Source organism: Crotalus tigris, unplaced genomic scaffold (assembly GCF_016545835.1).
Source record: "Crotalus tigris isolate CLP2741 ecotype Arizona unplaced genomic scaffold, ASM1654583v1 scf7180000024276.985868, whole genome shotgun sequence".
In the NCBI taxonomy this organism is placed as follows: Eukaryota; Metazoa; Chordata; class Lepidosauria; order Squamata; family Viperidae; genus Crotalus; species Crotalus tigris.
The window spans coordinates 939,547-958,837 of record NW_024100448.1 but is presented as its reverse complement, the minus strand read 5'-3'; the positions used below and the strand labels follow the sequence as shown (position 1 = coordinate 958,837).

The following is a 19,291-nucleotide window of genomic DNA, read 5'->3' as shown; positions in this document are numbered from 1 at the left end:
AAAGCAGTCATGATGTACCACCTTGTACTGAATTTTGATTCACAATTTCAGTTGGCATGCACCTACCTTTTTCCATGTTTTCCAATCAAGGCCATTACTGACTCATTGGTAATCTGGCATCCATTAGCAGAAAAACACTGTAAACTAAAGGAACAGTAGCAATTACTTTATTTTTTTCATATAATACAGTAACATGCAATTTAGTTGACTTGAGCTTGTTTCTTGTTATCACTGATATTGACTTTCTGATGAGCAGGAAAATCTGAAGAGCAAATTTCACCCATCTATCTATGCACAAGAATTCTTTTCCTGTCAATCCTCTTAACTCTCTTTAGTTACTTTTATACAAGTATTTTCTTATATAAAATATTACATTTTCTTACAATGAATATGTTTTGATTAGGAATCTATAACATAAGATGTGGTCTTAAATATAGGCACCTGCACTGATCTCATTTTTTTAGTAAATGAAACAATATGAATATTGAGCTTAAAATATTGCAGCTATGTTAAAAAAATTATGGTGAATTATAATATGATTTGTTTTCATCTCAGCAGATTTAGGGAATCATATATTACAATTTCATACTATGTGTGAATCAAAGAAAAAACTTTTCAAAAAAGATTATAAAAAAAAATCTTGGCTTAGAGCCCAATACATGAATTTAGTCAAATTTAATCAAAGTTTAATTTCTATACAATTAACCAAGCAGGTGTATTTAGTTAAAAATCAATCCCACCTTATTTAATAAGCTTCCTCTGAAGTAAGTACAAAAAGCAGGACAGCTTAAAATCAATAATTTGATATTGTGCTTTAATGAAATATAAGCAGGTATCTTTTACTGGATTAACCACATTTAGCAAAACCAGTATAGATTCTTGTAATTTCTGCCAAACCTATTAACACTGTATTTTTAATCCTAATTTTCCCTCACTTCAGATGCTGAATGTCAATAGAAAGATGTCCAAAATTGGATACTGAAGGAGAAAAAAAAGAAGCTTGCCTTATCAGACATTACTATTATTGTTGTTTATTTTGTTGCATTCATATGCTACCCAACTGCCAATGACCTGGGTAGTTACAATTAAACACATTAAAAACAATTTTAAAATGTTACACCAACTTGAAGAGTAAAAATCGCAAGGATGACAAAAAATAAATAAATAAACCCTGACAGGAATAAGAAGAAATAAATTGCCAAAAGGGACTTCGTTCATTCTTGCAAAAGATCTAGGCAAAGAGCCAAGTCTTTAAGGCCCTTCAAATCGAGTCTATGACAATTCGCTATGGCCAACTCACTATGGCCAACTCAATGCAGGACAACTTGCCACAGCCAACTCGCCACAGGACAACTCATTGCTGGACAAAAATTATACTAATAACAAAAAAAATGGTGGAATGAAATCATTAAAGAAAGGATGTGAAAGGAAGGACAGAATGAAATGTGATTGACAAAAAATAGAATAATTTTTAATTTATTTTAAATAATTAAATAGAATTGTTAAATTGTTCCGCAGTGAGTTGTTCCATGGCAAGCTGAATGTGGCGAGTTGACCGCAGCGAGTTGGCCGTGGTGAGTTGGCCATGGTGAGTTGGCCATGGTGAGTTGGCTGTGGCAAGTTGTCCCATTCCCCTTCAAAACACCAGCTAGGTGGGGCTATCCAGAACTTAGGGGTGACCTCAGGGAGGGACTGCTACAGAGCAGTCTCACTTATAGGGTTCCAATTCATAGCATGGTTTAATTTAAGGACTCTGGAGTGTGCCAATTATGTCAAATCGAATTGGCCAGGCAGATAATATGGGAGACAAGATAATGTGGCCCCTCAAGTAACCAGGACCTATGCCATGTCAGCTTTTATAAGTAATAACCAGCACCTTGAAACAAACTGGCTTGTACAGCTGACAAAACAGAGATGTTACATGGGCATATTAAGATATGCCCATCCCTGCCTGCCCTACTGCATTTTAGACCATCTTAAGCTTTCTGATGTCTTTAAGGGAAGGGCTCATGAAGAGAGAATTGCAGTAGTAAAGACATGAGGTGACCATGACATGAGTGAGTGGAATCATCAGGGAAATACTAGAGTGGAAGAGAAAAACAGAGGAAAATCAAAATCAACAATAAGTTGTTATAAATTAGTAATGTCTTATGGAGAGAACAGAACAATATGATGAGTGAAACTGAAGAATTCTGGTAAAAAGCAGAGCAGGGCATTCCAAACTGCAACAAATCCCTATGTAATCTACTTGGCCTTTTTCATTGTTTTGCATCTGGTTGTACAAATGGTGGTAAAAGTATTTGGTGGCAATAGGGTTTTCGGGATTTTTTTTTTTTCAGATACCTGCTACAACCTTTAACCAGGGAATTGAGTCCAAAATCAGTAGCTCCTGTCCAACTTATATCTACAACTGCCAAGTTATGGCAAAAGGTGCTTGCGTGAAGAAGAACGCTGTCCCCTTTATATCCAGAACCACTGCAGTTTTTTATATTCAGTGCCTAAGCACAAAACAGAGGAAAAAAGGAAATTGCAATGAACTGACTGAAACAATTATTTTTGTTAGCATTTCTTATGCATCAATCAGAAATGTTTATTGTTTATTAGGGCAGTGCGATACTTCAGTTGTAAAGCAAAAAGGGTGTTTGGAAGTTGTAAGTTGTCAGCAATTCCTTAAGGCAGCTGCTTCTTTTCCTGGAATCTCACAACTGTAATGCGATCCTGGGAAAAATGTGTTTAAGAAATTGCTGATAGAAGCTTCATGCAAACGTATGTTTTCTCCAAATCATCCCTTGAATCTAAAACATCACCCAATCCTACTGTTTATGTTTATAACAGGATAGTTAGAAGAAAACAAAGAGTTTATTATAATAAGCTTCCTTTCAAATTCTAGACAAAGTTTTTGTAACAATCAAACCAAAGGATTGAAGATTCATAAAGATTATCCAGATTTCATTACTATTGCTTCAACTTCATACTCAGGCCTGTGCCTCAAAGCAATTCTTCAACTCTACATAGTTAATGAGAGATAAAAGAAAGGGAAAAAAAGGGGGGGAGATACTATAGCTGCAGTTTTCAATATATTTTTGTTCTTTCCAGTTTTTCTGTTAGCTTCCATCACCATTTCTCAGACAGTTTCTACTGCAGCGATAAGCAAAAGCACCTCTTGACCTCAGGCACTAACGTTATATAATTTGTGGAATGACACAGGATGACACTGCCTTGTAAAAGTTTGCTTTTCTTTTTAATTCGTATTTATACTGGTATTAATTCCTAAGCTGTCATTTTGCAGTTTGATAAATGTACCATCTGTTATAATCTTTTAATTAAAAAAAAAAAGCCTCTCCAGGGCTTTTTTCATCTTAAAATGCCATCTGAACATTAATAAATCTGAGTGGAATACCGATACTAGATGGGCAATGACAAATGGCTCACATAATAAAACATGTCTTGAAGTAACAACAGGATTAATTAATTTGAGTTGCAATCCTGAGGCTCCTAGACTGGCATCTTGGATTGATTGGATTTCCTTTTCCAATCTCAAAGAAAAACTTTATTTTTGGATGGTAACACTACCTGCTAGATAGTTCCAGTTCTGAATCAGGCAATGGGGCATGTTGGAAGAACTACAGAATGACCAATGTATTTCCAACCTGAGGATCAAATAAGGGCATTCCTGGAGATGTTTAAATTAATTTACTCTTTTTGCAAGAGGAAAGCATGGAGGAAGAACAAAGCATACAGCCTCACTCCATATACATGTCCTCTTGGGATGACCTCAACAGAAAATTAGGTCAACACCAACAGCTTTCATTTCTAATATCACATTCTAAAATTATACTGCTTACAGTAGACAGCCAGTTTGTTATCTCAACATCCTGAATTATAATTTTTACAATTAAATTACTCATTATTGTTCTGGATATACAGTCAGAAAAATTGAAATCAGTCGTTCTGGTCTTATTGACTGTGAAAATGGCCTTTAATATGGAAGTGTTATTACAAATAGAATTACCCTTTTATCTATCATGTCTTATGAGCTTGTCATAGATGCCTTTTTGATTTTAATTTGATTTTGGAACCACGGGTTTGCCTTATTACACAGACATGTTCAGTATAAGAACAAGAGGACTGAATGCAAGCTGTTATTAATGCAGATGACATACTATGTCTTATTGATAATTATACCGTATATTGTACAAAAATTACTTATATTGTACAATGCTGGTAATTTATCAGCTTATTCAATGCACTGGTATACATTTCATATCTCCTATGGGTAGTATGTGTATGAAAATTTGTAAAAAGTAGAGTTCTGCTTGTTGCTTGAATATTTTAAACAACTGGGAATAATAATTCTAAGGAACTTGTAGAAGAGCAGGCAGAGCTGGGGGCAGAGTTAAGCACATCATCAGCTCAGAATCACTGCATTCCCACAAGCACTCTAAGTCCAACCCCTCTTGAATTCCATTGACCCTTATCTGGTGCCAATTTAGAGTGGAACTTTAGTTGACCAGATTAATGCAGGTGCAAAGAATCAGGACCATTCACAAGGTTTCAGCATAGAAGATGGTATTCAAGGCTATACACAAGCCAGCTTTATATGGCTTTATATGGCTTTATACTTAGATCAAATCTAACTTGTATGAGTGAACTTCTGTGCATATTATAGGACTTTTTGCTCTTCCTTACAGTCCTTGGAGGTTTAAAATGTTTACTTAAGGAACCCTGTAGTACCTGTTTGGGAACTTAGAATTAAATAAGACCTCCCAGCTCTTGGATGCAAGAGCTTCTATAAGAGGAGAAACCAGTTGGATAAAAATATCCAATCTACTCTTATTCATGTTTATTATTATTAATGTAAATATGGAAACCATACTGAAGTGAGTAGAGCTTGGTTTTCAATAGAATATATTTTTAATTTTGTGAAATCATATTACTGATATTGTATTAAATTAGAAAGAATATGGCCCACTGTGAGCTTCAGAATCCAGTAGTGTGTATAGAAACTTTATTTCTTATTTCCCTTATATTATACTATGTTCACCCAGATAGTATAATTTAAAATCTACATAAAATTATAATGAAAAATCATAACTATTTCCCAACTTGCTATAATTACAAAAACAAAACCAAGCTTTATATTTAAAGTGGACATTACCTTAAGATATCCTTCACAGTACTGGAAGAATTGTTTTAGCCCAACCTCAGAAATTCTCTTATTTTTATCATGGCAATGATCAAGAGTGAAACATTCAGGGTGGTGTTTTCCTAAACTAATCAACCAATCATCATTCAAGCAGTGGCAATCTTTAAGCTGAATCTTCTTCCCTAGAGAAAAATAACCTAGTTTATTTGGTGCAGGTAGATGTTTATTTATCAACTAAAGACTCTTTACAATATTTCATTTAAAATTAAAATAAAACATTTCTATTAATAGAATAGAATTCTTTATTGGCCAAGTGTGATTGGACATACAAGGAATTTGTCTCCAGTGCATAAGCTCTCAGTGTACATACAAGCAACAAAGTGGTGAACCATAGATCATAAATCATAAGATACAATCATAAATCATAAGATACAAAACAATTGATAAATCATAATATGCCACTTGGAGAAGGTTGTAGGAAATATGAGTAGTGAGAAAGATGAGAAGATGATAAGGATAATAGCAATACAGCCTACTACATGGGTAAATATTTTGGGGCAGAAGACAGTGTTTAGGAAGTATTTAGCAGAGTGATGGCATGGGGGAAGAAACTATCTTTGTGTTTAGTTGTTTTGGCATGGAATGCTCTATAGTGGTGTATTGATGGGAGAAGTTAAAACAGTTTATGTCCATTTATTAATATTCCTCAGCAAGGTTTAGGGCAAAATGTGTGATTTTCTTTTCCTTGGAGATATATTGTAGCAACTGCTCATCACAATCAACCACTACATCTGACAGGCAAATATTTGAAGTTAGATTTTCTCAAACCCCATTTTATATTCCAACCACTATATCTGATACAGTATATCAATAGCATGGAAGAAGATTCGGGATACCAAGAAAGAAAAGCTGCAATGTTAATTGGCTGACATAGGGAAATGCCTGTGTAACTCTAATCAAAGTTTTCATGCTACTCAAGGCTTATTAGTATATTATTTTGACTATTGTACAGCCATCTGGAGAAAGCAAATCCATCTTGGTGTGCTAATGGCATTACATAATGTCATGGGAGTCACATTTTAAGAGTCATCTGCTGAGGCAGTCTCTAATGATAATTATTCATTTACTGAATAAATACTAAAAATCCCAATAAGTGAGGCAGAATAAGCTCTTAGCCTCTTCTAAAGTAGCTCTTTGGATCACAAACTTTATGTACCAAATAAACACTAGGCAATATCAAAGCAAGCAAATTAAATGGTATGAACTAGAACTGAAAAGTACCTCTCCTTTCATTCTAATTTGATTAAATTCTTTGTTATAGAGTAATGAGAAAAAAAAGAAATAACTGTTTTTATTAAAACTGTGTGCAATTTCTTCCAGAGGCAATGTCAACTGTTTGAATATGTGCTGATTCTTAAAAGTGTTTGCATAGCAGAGCTGGCTGATTTCTTCCATTAATGATTCTTCAGATCCAACCTTATATTTTTCCATTATGCCTCACAAATTTATAGTGCTGTCTCATGCATGTTTACACAGGTGCAAACTCTAGAGAATTAGTGAAATTTATTCCACTCTAAGAATACCATATGAAGGATTACAGCTATAAAGTAAATGATCTAATATTTATCACATGCAAACTATTTTGAAAAATATTGTAATAATCTTGAAATATAGACCAGAGTAATAAAAGTGCCACTTGTCCAAATTGAGAACTCAAGGTATTTGTAATTTGCCAGCAGTTGCTATTTATAAATTGGCAGTTATCTAAAGTGAGATAATAACCAAGCTGTCTAGGACAGTGGTTCTCAACCTGTGGGTCGGGACCCCATTTGGGGTCGAACGACCATTTCATGGGGTCGCCAAACAACGCAGTCCGCCATTTTTTCCCCTTTTCCTTAGCTGTGCTACTCCCTTTTATTCTGTTGGCTTTTGAAAGCCAATAGGATAGACTCTCTTGAATAGAGTCTAATTCTATTGGCTTTCAAAAGCCAATAGGAATTGTCCAGGCTGTCTCTGCCCTGCTGAGCCCGCCAAAAGTCCCATTTTGCAAATGGTGCTGCACCAGTTGAGTAATCTTCGACTTACGACCGGTTGAGTAGTCCTCGACTTATGACCGGTTGGGGGTCGTGGTATTAAAAAGGTTGAGAACTACTGGTCTAGGACAAGCAGTGTACAAGACTAAAGAACAAATCAGAATCAGAAGTTAGAAGCTAAAAGGCAGGAATGAGAAAGAAACTGTAAGTCACAGCAATGGCCACGATTTGAGAAAAACCATAAACCTCAGAGGGGCCTTGTTATTCAAACAAGGCTCAACTTGAACAGGAAGTGTCTTGCAATGCTTTCCAGGAGGATCCAGTACGGATAGTCCTCAACTTACAACCCCAATTGGGACTAGAATTTCTGTTGCTAAGCAATGCAGTTTAAAGGAGATGCCATGTATCACATTCACTTAGTGATCACAATTTTGGCAATCCCCATTGCTGTCATTAAGTGAAGGTTACCAATTGTTAGCCAAGGACCCAAACCAAGCCATTCTGCTATTGGTCCCTCCCAGCTCCGAGCATCAGTAAGGTAAAGGATTCCCCACCCACCCATCTGTCTTCCCCCCATTTTCTGCCTTTTGGGCTGCCCTGCACCCTGCCTTGAAGAACATCAAGCAGCCCCCAAACCGTGCAGTTCTGTGGCTGCTTGACATGACCCGGGAAGCTGCAACTGCCCCAGTTTGACATAGTAAAAAAGAATAAGAGGTTCATTTCATATATTTGATTTTCAGAAGTCCCAAAGGAGCCTTGAACTTTGCTCTTTCTTGCTAGGACAGAAGTCTCGAGCCCAACCCAAGAAAGGCATCCACAATGCAGCCAGGCCAGCTCACCACACTTTATTTATAACTGAAGTTCAGGTAATCCTCATTTAACAATGGTAATAGGACCAACAACTCCGTCAATACATGACCATGCTGACTTACGATGGCCGTTGCAGCAGTTCCAATTGCCATTGTTAAGAAAATTCTATGTGGTCATAGCATCCCATGGTTATTGGTCAACGGGGACTAACTGCAATACTTATCACCATCTAAACATATTACTCTTGAATCTAATGTCTTTAAAGCTTAACTTTATTTTATCCTTGTTCTAGAGCTGGGTGGAACTTCACTATAAACTCTAGAAGTCTCAGTAACTCTTTTCTTACTCTATTTCTCACATCAACCTACCTTGTGTATATTCATATTTCTCTAAACTACTTAATTTAAATACAGAAGAGAACAATTAGCTTGGCTCAAAGAGAATAAATTACAAAATAACAGAGAACTAGCTGAGTTTGTTTTCTACCGTGAACAATAAATATACCCACTTAAGGTAAAACACCATTATGGCTAATAATTTTTAAAGAAAAACCATCTCCAAAATATAAAGCTTTCATACTGTAACTTGATATCTCTTTGCATATAAGATGTTAGATATGGTGGTAGAGTTTTGCTTGGTATAAAGTACTCAAAGCTCAAATGTTCTTGCAGAGCACAAACACCTGATAATGTTATGCAAGAAAATTGTTACTAACTTGATCTTTAACTTTTTCTAAATAAGCCTACTCAACCCATTCCCCCTCCCACTCCCCAACACACAAATAAACTTTTTTTTTTTTAAAAAAAAAAAGATGCTTGGAGGCAGATGTTATCTGCAGACTGCTTTGGAAGTCTACATTTTTAACTATTTATTATTACACTTCTGGGAAAAAGAATGTTCACTTATGCAAATATCAGGTTTTTTTTTTTACTTATGCCAATTATATTATTGATTATTGTCTTTCAGCAAAGTATTTCAGCCACTTTTTTTAGAGATGGGTGGAGTGTTACGATGCAAAGATCATGCACCTTACAAAAGCAAGCCTAAAATATATACACATCCTATGCAACATTTACACATTACTGAAAGACAGATCTTGGCTGCATCTAATTGGCTGCCTTTCTTTACTCAAGGCACCAAGTGTTTGCTTTGGAATTCAGTGTGGGAACTAACACAAGCCTAGAGCTATTGACATGAAGCAAATGACCTTCAATTTGTTTTCTTCTATAGCAACTATCCAAAGCATTTTCCATTTCTTAGAAGTTTGTCAGCAGCACCAAATCCTGTGTTGCACACCTCAGTTTTCTCTAATAATATCTAAGACAGATAATTCATATAGCAACAGATGTCTGGAACTATCATGAAACAGGAATGTTTTCTCACGTGGTGAACATTTTTTTAAAAAAAACCAAAGTATTGGAAAGCTACCTAGCACAATGCAGAAAATTCTGCAATTTAAATCTGAAATGAACCACAACTTTTCCTACAAGGCATAATTTCAGGGGGAAAAAACCAATTGTAATTTAATGAGATATAGCTTACAGCAACAAAAAGAAATTTTGTTCAACATTGGAAGAAAGACACAACTTTGACTACATCTGACTGGGAACTTAAACTTGGAAAATACACAATGATGGCAAAACTAGCAGTATATGTACACAACAGAAGTTTAATTAAATGTAAGCAAGAATTGTTCCTATACATATAATGCATGGCAAATATAATCACTTACATTCTGGCTTCTAAGGGGGGCTAAATATCTACAAATATTGCAAATCAGCAGATGTCTATAAAGGAGGGACCCTAACAGTTCTTTTTATTATGTTCCTTTTTCTTCCTTTTGTTTAGTAATTAATTCTCATTAAATGTGCTTTATCTTTTCCTTTTATTAGTAGGTAATACATAAGCACACACTAAGCAACAATACAAAGGGGACTTTAATGAGTAATCTAATTAAGATTAAAACCTTACAACAATTACTTTTATATGAGTTGTAATGTTTTTCAATGTTATGCTCAATTTTGGACGAAAAAGCTAAACAATTTTATGCGTACAATGTTGCTATTAAATAAAATGGAATTTAAATGGAATTTTTTTCTTTCTCTTTTCTATTCTCAATATTGTAAGCTATTTAAATAATAAAATGTTAATAATTTTAAACATATTATACAAACATCAAAGTATGGAAACAACATAATTTATGTACTAAAATTTATAACATAATGGAAAATGGGGGAAATATCTAGTTTGTCAGGTCATCCAGTATATTCCTAACTATTTTTTAAAAATTGAATCCTCCCCCCCCCCTCTCTCTCACACACACACTCACACACACACACACACACACACACACACACAGCCATGCTCTGAATCAGCCTTATTTACCTTTTGCAGGGTTGGGTTGGCTGTATTATATAACTATGTATGAGTCATATCACGAGAAAGTCTATTGACAACATCCTAGTTTAACAAATAGATTGACAGGAGCCAGCTCATGCCAGGCTTGGCAGATATTGATATGATTAATGCTGCCATACAGTATATAGATTGCAAAATTCAGATACCCACTAAATGGCAACAAAAAGGTACAGAAATGTATGACTGCTTGCTATCGCCAAATGGTTATCCGAAATGCAGGCCTAATTTGGTAGTCATGATTATATTTACTATTACTATTGTTACTACATTGCTCCTCACATAAATGCTACTAAGATAAATATTGCTAATGCATAGGTGATCAGAAATCTCTTTTGCCTATAGTCATCAGTATGTCTATCTATATAATATTAAGGTGACCAACTTTTTTACAATAAAAAGGAGGACACAAATAAATTGAAGAAAAAAATATTGTAAATAAAAGAAACATTTTATTCATTGCAACAATAATACAGACAACTTGCATGTGCAAAGTTTGCCAGCCGGGTGTTTTGGCGCGCTCAGCAGCAATTCCTATTGGCTTTCGAAAGCCAATAGTGGGAGTAGCACAGCTCATGCAAAAGTTGAAAAAAAAAACATCCAAAAAAGGTGCAGGAACGCCGTTCTGAGTGTTCTATGAGGGGGAAAAAAAGCCCTGCAGAAAAGGAGGACACGAAGGAGGACACTTTTTGACTGAGGACAGAACTTACAAAAGGAGGACTGTCCTCCCTAAAGGAGAACGGTTGGTCACCTTAATAATATAAGATTCATCTGCCAAACTTTTAGGAAAAAGAAAAAGGCATTTCATTCTTTACCTCAGGCACAAAATGTCATGAGACAGCACAAAAGAGAGAAGTTAAATCCTTACTCCTACCAGCTAACTTTCATCATTTTTTTCCTGAATATGTTTCCACATACATGCAGTTCTGCCATTAGAATTAATACCTAAAGCCTGCTTACCATGACATAGAGAGGAATAGTGCATAGCTTATTATGAATCTCCCAGCTACTATCAGTCTCATCCTGTTTCAAAAGGATTGTTTTGCAGTACAGATGTGCAACCCAGGAATAGTGAAATGATGCTCTGTTGCTGCATTCTAAAGATTATGTTCAAGCCAAGTTCAAACCCTGATGATTACATTTGTGATATTAAGTCTCCATGGCTCATCCCAGTTACTCATCTGTACAAGTCGTGGCCCAAAGGGGTGAACCACACAACTTTATACACAGGATTAGCCGTCCTCCTGTTAATCCTGACTGAGCATTTCCTTGAAATTTACTATTTTGCACTGAGAAAAAAACATTCTGCCTTTAAAAATATGCAAAAAACTTTTGGTGAAATTCAGTACTACAATTTTTAAAAATTACAAGCATGCTTTTACTAGATGATAACCAGACAAAAGGGAAGCAAAGTATGTTTACAGCATGCACAGGTAATGTAAACAAGAAATACAAAAACAGAACTACAATGTAAAAGATTCCCAATAACAGCATAAATATGCAAACAAACAAATATGTAACTTATTTTAATTTGATGTCAGGGCATGAAAGCTTTGCTCTTGTTGTCCCAACTAAATATAAATGTACATATTTAAAACTATGAGATTTTAAAATGACCATACAGGACTTTTATATTACTCCAACCTTTTAATGTTTATTCATTTTAATGTACTTACAAAAGGACTTATCTCCAGCTAGTTGATAAAAGTGATGACAGACCTGGGAAATCCGAGAAATATCTTTATGAGTCAGCAGGGAAAAGATACAAAGCCACAATTCATCAGGAAGCAGCAGCCATGGTGTGAGACTGAAGTCACTTTTCTAAAACAAAACAAAACAAGAAAGCATTTGAATCCCAAAACAACAGTAACAAGCATGCAAGTCAGCCCAATACTGAATGAATGAGACAGATGTGATCAAGGCAGTAGCAGATCAAGCTTTATGATTCAATTCACAAATTGTATTTGTGTACTTTGCTCTCATCTGGAAGATACCTGTAACTATTTTTTTTCTTTTAACAGGCTGAATGCCTCAAAAATTTTGAATGCTTAAACTAAATTATCACTGTATTTCTATAAAACAACTTCAAACAAAAGGCTATAGAATGGAACATAATTGCTATATACACACATGTAACTTACTGTGCATGTTCATGAAACTGAAAGTTAGACCACCATTGCACATGAATCATTTAACATAAAAAGTTAAATTTGTTTGCAATTTTAATGGGCAAAAGCAAACAATCATAACTTAGAAAAATGTGTACAAGCAAAGCTAATATAATCATTGCTTATAAGTACTAGACAAATTGTGATTGAGTAGTCAATGATTTATTGTGTTGTGCGACTGCCAGTAGTCAAGTTAATTTAGCAAACTAAGATTCGATTAAACATAGATTAGCATGTTGCAGAAAGAGAGTCATAGTCATGATCTCCATTTTTTCTTACATACAATACAGTTATGGGACACAAAACCATACAATAGAGAGCAACCATGATGAGGATGGGTATTTTTAAAAGATTATTTTAATTAAAAGATTTGAAGGGAAGATAACATGCTGCAAAGCAGAGCTCAGCTGTATTTTCTACGCTGGCATTCTTAGAAAACGAACTTGTGGTGGCTCTAACCTATGGCTATTAGTGAATGTATATAGATAGTCCTCGATCTACAACTATAAGGAAGCCTGCCCGTTATGGTTGCAGCAAGTCATGGCAGTCATAAAGCAGATCATCATGTGACCAAAAATGGTTTTTAGTACCTTTTTTGCGGCAGTCCTTAAACAGATGCCACAATCAAAGTGTTTTCTATGGGATGTTTTTGAAAAACAGAAGTAAATGCTGGTCATGTGACGATGGGACACTCCAAATAGCCATAAATGCAGGCCATTTATTTAAATCAGATGCTCCTCTTCAAAGCTAGCAGATTAATATACCAGCCGGACATAGAGTCTCAGTGTATCAATACTGATAACATCAGCCTAAGCTTACAAAAAAGTCAAGGAAGCAATTACTGACCAGCCATTTGAGACAGTTTCTATGGTCTGCTTATGAAAAGTTGGAAGTGAGTGAACAACTACATCTATATTGAAAGGATTGTTACAATTAAATGGGAAGCCTACAATACAGAAACTTGTTTTGAACACGTGCATTTCCATACAACAAATTAGATTTAAAAGCTCAACAAGAATGTTGCTTAAGCAATGATTATTACAAGCAGCAGAGAAGGCCTGAAGAACTTATACCATACGGTGATATTTCTATTGCAGTAATCCTTAAGAACTGTCCAAACTGATAACACAACCATCATCAATTCTATCCTACAGACCCAGAAAACTACCCGTATTTCAAAATCAGCCAATTTCAAAAGTCCCTCTGGTGAAGGGAAAACACCAATTTCCTGGTAAGCAAACTATAACTCCTGACTGTATTGACCTGCAAACTCAGGGCTGGCTTAGTTTAAAGGCTGTTTTGCCAAAAAGGGCAGGGCTGGTGCGTGGGGGTAGGGGGTAATTGGAGGAAAAGGTGGAGAAGTCAACAGATACCAGAGCAGGACAACGAAGAAAAGACTGCAGAGAAAGTGCTGGAAATTCCCTTATCATGGCCTCTATAAACATACTCTCCCATCTGTCTATGCTGCCTGATTGGGACCCAGATCATTTGTCAGGCACTATAGCAATTCTATATGTAAAGAAATTTAAAAGTCAGAGCCTTCACAAGAAGTCATTGCCTGTTTGTGTAGCTGGGGCACCCTCTGTGTCTGCTGGCGTGAAGGGTATCAATCCTCAAACTATTGCTGCCTGTCCCATTTGATATCTCCCTTGATTTGTATATTTTATGTTTGAGAAATTTTCTTTTGCATGCTTGGACTGCTGACACTGTTTCGTTTTCAGTTCCTGAGCCTGAATGCTTAAGGGTATGGGAAGAATAAACTGCAGCAGGTTTTCTAGATCTTTGGAGTCCAATGTTTGCTGCTACTCATGAATCAGCTCTCTAACTACAGGGAACTTTGCCACAGTCCTTTTAAAAAGTGTTTTTTATATATTGTGTCTAATTATGATTATGCAGGTTCAAAAATAATTCTGAAATATTTCAGATTTCTCATGAGCATAGTATCTCACTTCTATTAAAGCAGTCCATCTTTTGGGTTTGGGGAGGGGATTTTTCTTGTAAAATTTAAAAAACTTTCAATAAAAAAAAGCAGTCCATCTTTTTTCATACTTCTGCACAAGCCTGAAAAAAAATGTGGCGGCTTTAAGAATTGTATTAATTGTAATAAGTCAGTTCCTTAAAATAACTACAAAGTTTTTAGCTCACACAGAAGATTGGAAAAGGTTTGATTTATAACATTATCAAAGCTCTATTTCTAAACCTTAACTACATAATGGTATACATACATTCTCCAAATGTTTCTGGTGCTACTGTTGTAATATATAACTTAGAAGACAACATATGCTTACCATGTTTAATTTGTTATAACCTTGAGGAGTGTTTTCATACTGTAGCCTACGTTGTGTCCCTAGAAAAGAAATACGAACTTTGAATTTCCCAAATATGCAGTTATTTGGGACAACACAGCAGGCTTTACAGAATCATTAGCCTTTAATATGTTGACAATATTCATTGAAATACCACTGTAGCTCAACATACACTCATCTTGTGTCACACAATTTGAAATTTCATTGGCTCATACCAATTTCCTTTCATTGTAACTCAAGTTGCAGTTATTGCACTAAAATATTAAAGTAGTGAGGCTATAATCTTTTTTACAATAGTATATTGGAGTCATTTGCTTGGCAGATGCGAGAATGGAAAAATAATATATTTTGACATACTGAATGCTACAGTAATCATAGCTGGGGCAACGGCGCAGGTGCCCACAGAGAGGGCTCTGAGTGCCACCTCTGGCACGCATGTCATAGGTTCGCCACCACTGTCCTAGGGGGACACTGAAGGTATAATACAAGATTTTCTATTTCAGCAAAGGTATATGAAATTTTCTCAAAGGAAAAAAAGGATTAGTTTACAGATCTGAGAGAGCTCAGGAAGCATCAAAGTCATGAATGCGCTGGTCTCTGGGCTGATATTGGATATACCACAAAAAGATCTGGAAATTTTCAAAAGATTCCAAAAAGAATCGAATTAAACCTCCCACTTTTCATTTTATTCAACTGTTTCCCAGAGTGGTTGATTCTTGTTTTAATTAAAACACTCTGCACTGATACGTTCCTTATGAAAACATGCTAAACCCAGGATTTAAAAAGCTACTTTAGATACATAAGTGGACAATCCCTGCTCTGCCCCATACAGTTAGGTTAATTTTACTATTAAAACTACTAGCGAAAACATCTGTTAGAAAAACAACATTTTCAATATGTTTTATTTCTCATGAACTTAATTATAGTGGCAGTGAGTACCTGTTGAAAGTCCTGAAGGATTGGGGACAGATTATCTTGGATCAAGGAAAAGAAAGAAAAGTGAACAGAGTTTTTGACAACAAGGATGTCACTTTAAATTCTACAAACCTGAAGATGGACGGCTCTCGGAGTTATAACTGCTCTTCCTTATTAACTTCTTGCCTGTTGCAGGTCTTTGGACATGTGATCTACTGCAAAGAAAAACATAGTGCAACATTAATGAAAACAATTACATAAGATGTCCTGTGGAACAATAGCTAGAAGGGGCGTTGTCTTACCTGAACACCTTTTCTCAGCATGATGATAGAGAATATGTGATTTACATATACAGTTCAACTCTTTCTCAGCCTCAAAATAAATAACAACTGGGCCAGTTGTTACTTATCCATTCCAAACTTCTCTTCGTGATTTGAACAAGAAAAAATATACAGGTAGCAGGAGCAAACTGGGGAGTAGTATTGAACCAAATTTACCCTGCTTACATAGCTTACTTTAGCTTCTGTTATTTTGCATTTTTTAAGGGGAAAGGCAGCCACCAGTACTAATCCTCTGCTGTGATAAACAGATTGTTACACTTGTTGGAGGATCAAACATAAATCTACCCATAAATAAAAGACAGATTTTCTCAAACAGAAAGAAGATGAAGAAATTTAAAAATCAAAATAAGAAATAAGCAATTAACGTTGTTTTGCTTTTGTGCTTTTGAGTCAGTTTTGACTTCTGATGACTGCCTGGACTAGTCCCTGAAGTTTTCTTGGAAAAGTTTTTGCAAGTGGTTTGCCATTTCCTTCTTCCTAGGGCAGAGTGTGACCAGAGCAAGGTGACCCAGTTGGTTTTGTGCCTCACGTACCTCCGGAGTTTTAGCCTAACACTTAACCATTATACCAAATAGGCTCTCTAACTTTAGTCTTAAAAAGTACAAAGTTCACTATTCTCATGAAATTCATGCACTTTAGTGATACAAAGTCTATGTCAAAAACTATTACTTTTATTTAAATTATACTCATGCATGCATTTCAATGTTATTCCCTTTACAGTAAGCAAAACTATGCAAAGCACAGAAGAGAGTAAAAAGTGTTGAGAAAAAGAAACCGGAGCCAATAAAAGATAATCTAACTAAATCAACTTTATACTAACAAGATTTACCCTAATTCTGTGTACTTTCTACTACTGCACCCTATCTTTGCTTTCATATATGAATACACTAAAGATATTACTATAGAAATTTACACATAGGTGTACAATGTTATTTATACTAGACTCAATATAATCCATCTCAAATTAGTATTTCATAGTTAAATGGAAATAGTTATGCAGGGAAAACATTAACATAGGAAACCAGTATTCTCTTTAAAATAGTAAAAGATTATTCAGGACTGACATATACCGGTGTGATTGTAAAATAATAGTGTTGATATCATGAGATATTTATAAAGTATAAAGCAATCTGCAGGGAACCATTATAAATTCTGAGTTAAAAAATGAAACCCAAATCACAGGGGAGGTAGGCCTTTTGTAAATGCACTGCTTTGTTCACACAGTTGTACTAAATATTAAATAAGCAAACCTTGGCTTCAGTTTTCTCTGTGTGTAAGATGAGCACGAAATGCTGGCTCTTTCCCAATGTTTCTTAGAACTAGCCTGTTTGGGGCTTGATTTCCTGCTTTCAAAAACGTCCTGGTCTATAAAAGATAATCCACAGAATATAGTTACAGTCACAGTTAATTGCAATATTCAGTTAAAGGAGCTCCAGGGAATGACATAAATATCTAAAACACATCCTTGGCATTCATAAGACATATTAGGAGACTATAATGAGTCCAAACCCAGAAAAAATACACGGAATCTGATTGGATTTCCCAATTTAATTACATTTGGATATAGAAGGGGAATTCTGAATATCAGCTGTGGAAATGTTGGTTTCAGTGGCCACAGAGGTGCTGGTTCAAATTACAACTTCTCTGCATCCTGCTTTCAGCTGAGAAGGAAGGGGAGAGAGATTGCCAGTAATTAATCAAATATATAAGAGAAGAATAAGCTTATTCCCAGAGGCATCCACAGAAACTAATGCCTTTGTCAAAATGATGGTAGTGGAATTGCACCATTGTGCTGGAAACATTGCCCTTTTCATATGTGAATGTGACATCACACAAAGATACATGCAGGGAGTTTGCAGCACAACTGCAAGACTTTACTTTTTTCATTTGCCCTCACCCAGTAATGCCTGCACCACTACAGCAATGTCAACAATGTCACTTGTGCAAAGACCAGTTCCAGCCTTTGATTTACTAAATCACTATGAAGTGGATTGTCCTTGTTGCTAGAACCAAACAATCCTACCTTAGTTGGGAGCAATCTCCTTATGGTTTATGTAAAATGTACTTTGGAGGTTTATCCCATTTGTGAAGAGCAATGAAACTAAGAGCATACACACTAGTAGCAGCTTCTTCATGACCCAATCTTAAAGAAATCAATGCTGTACCAAGAACTGGCCATATTGTGAGATCAGAACACAGAAAATACTTTGAATACATAAAAAGTCTCAAATGGAAAGTATGTTTATTCATAATTTCATGTATTTCTAAGTCTATTCTAAAAAATACCAAAATTTATTAGTAAATAATAAAAATGAAGATAAAAATTAGGGGGCTCTGAAAACAACTGGCCCTAGAGTAGGAAGTTGAGATGCAGTTGCAAATGCATGGACAAGTTTTTTTAAACTGAGTAGCACTTTAACACTTCCTTCCTCTTCCAGAACTAGGATTTTCATGAAAGAGCCACTGCTATCACATACAAAGATTTCTGGAGAAAGGATTTATTTCTTATCACTCTCTCACCATAGCACATATTAGTTCAAAACACTTATGTTCTCTTTCATTATGGTGGTGGACAGGACATGTGGGAATCTAGAAGTTCCCACCGTCATTAGCGCATCACATAGCACTCCAAGGGATTTGTAGAGCCTGCAAGTTATTTTTCCCTCTCCTTAATACATGGAAGATAAATTTAAATTCTTCCTGAGCGATTGACATAAACCCTACAATTATGGTATTAAATATGAAATCCTATAAATCCTGTTGTTTTCAAACGAGTTTATGGCTAATACCCTTCCTAGATTATGTCATTTAATCTGAGCCACTGCCATACCATGGAGTCATAATTTTAAATTCTCAATAAAGTAGGACAAGAATAAAATAACCTTTCTTTTAAATATAAAAGCTTTCACTATATTTTGTGTTTGTGACAAAGTAACATGGGACAGTAATTAGATGTCCTCCAAATAGTTTTGATTTCACCTGCTAACAATCACACCCAAAATGGCTAACATAAGACATTCTGGAAACTATAGTTTAAACCAGGGGTCTTCAAACTTGGCCCTTTTATGACTTGTGGACTTCAACTCCCAGAATTCCTCAGCCAGAGAGGAAGAGAGTCATAAAAGGGCCAAATTTGAAGACCTCTGGTTTAAAACAT

At 35.5% G+C, this 19,291-nt stretch overlaps 1 protein-coding gene across 5 annotated transcripts in view; it reads right to left on the bottom strand.

Annotated features, from left to right (window-relative positions):
- The window catches only part of LOC120299084, a 39,257-nt gene that overhangs the window by 15,008 nt on the left and 4,958 nt on the right, over window positions 1-19,291 (bottom strand). For all 5 annotated transcript variants that reach the window (XM_039323523.1, XM_039323528.1, XM_039323526.1 and 2 more), the window contains exons 3-9: window positions 17,385-17,499; window positions 15,926-16,008; window positions 14,861-14,919; window positions 12,081-12,225; window positions 5,159-5,328; window positions 2,344-2,498; window positions 67-144 (exon numbers count right to left, since the gene is read on the bottom strand). In XM_039323523.1, coding sequence (XP_039179457.1) covers window positions 67-144; window positions 2,344-2,498; window positions 5,159-5,328; window positions 12,081-12,225; window positions 14,861-14,919; window positions 15,926-16,008; window positions 17,385-17,499 — 805 coding nt within the window. The remainder of the gene's footprint in view (window positions 1-66; window positions 145-2,343; window positions 2,499-5,158; window positions 5,329-12,080; window positions 12,226-14,860; window positions 14,920-15,925; window positions 16,009-17,384; window positions 17,500-19,291) is intronic.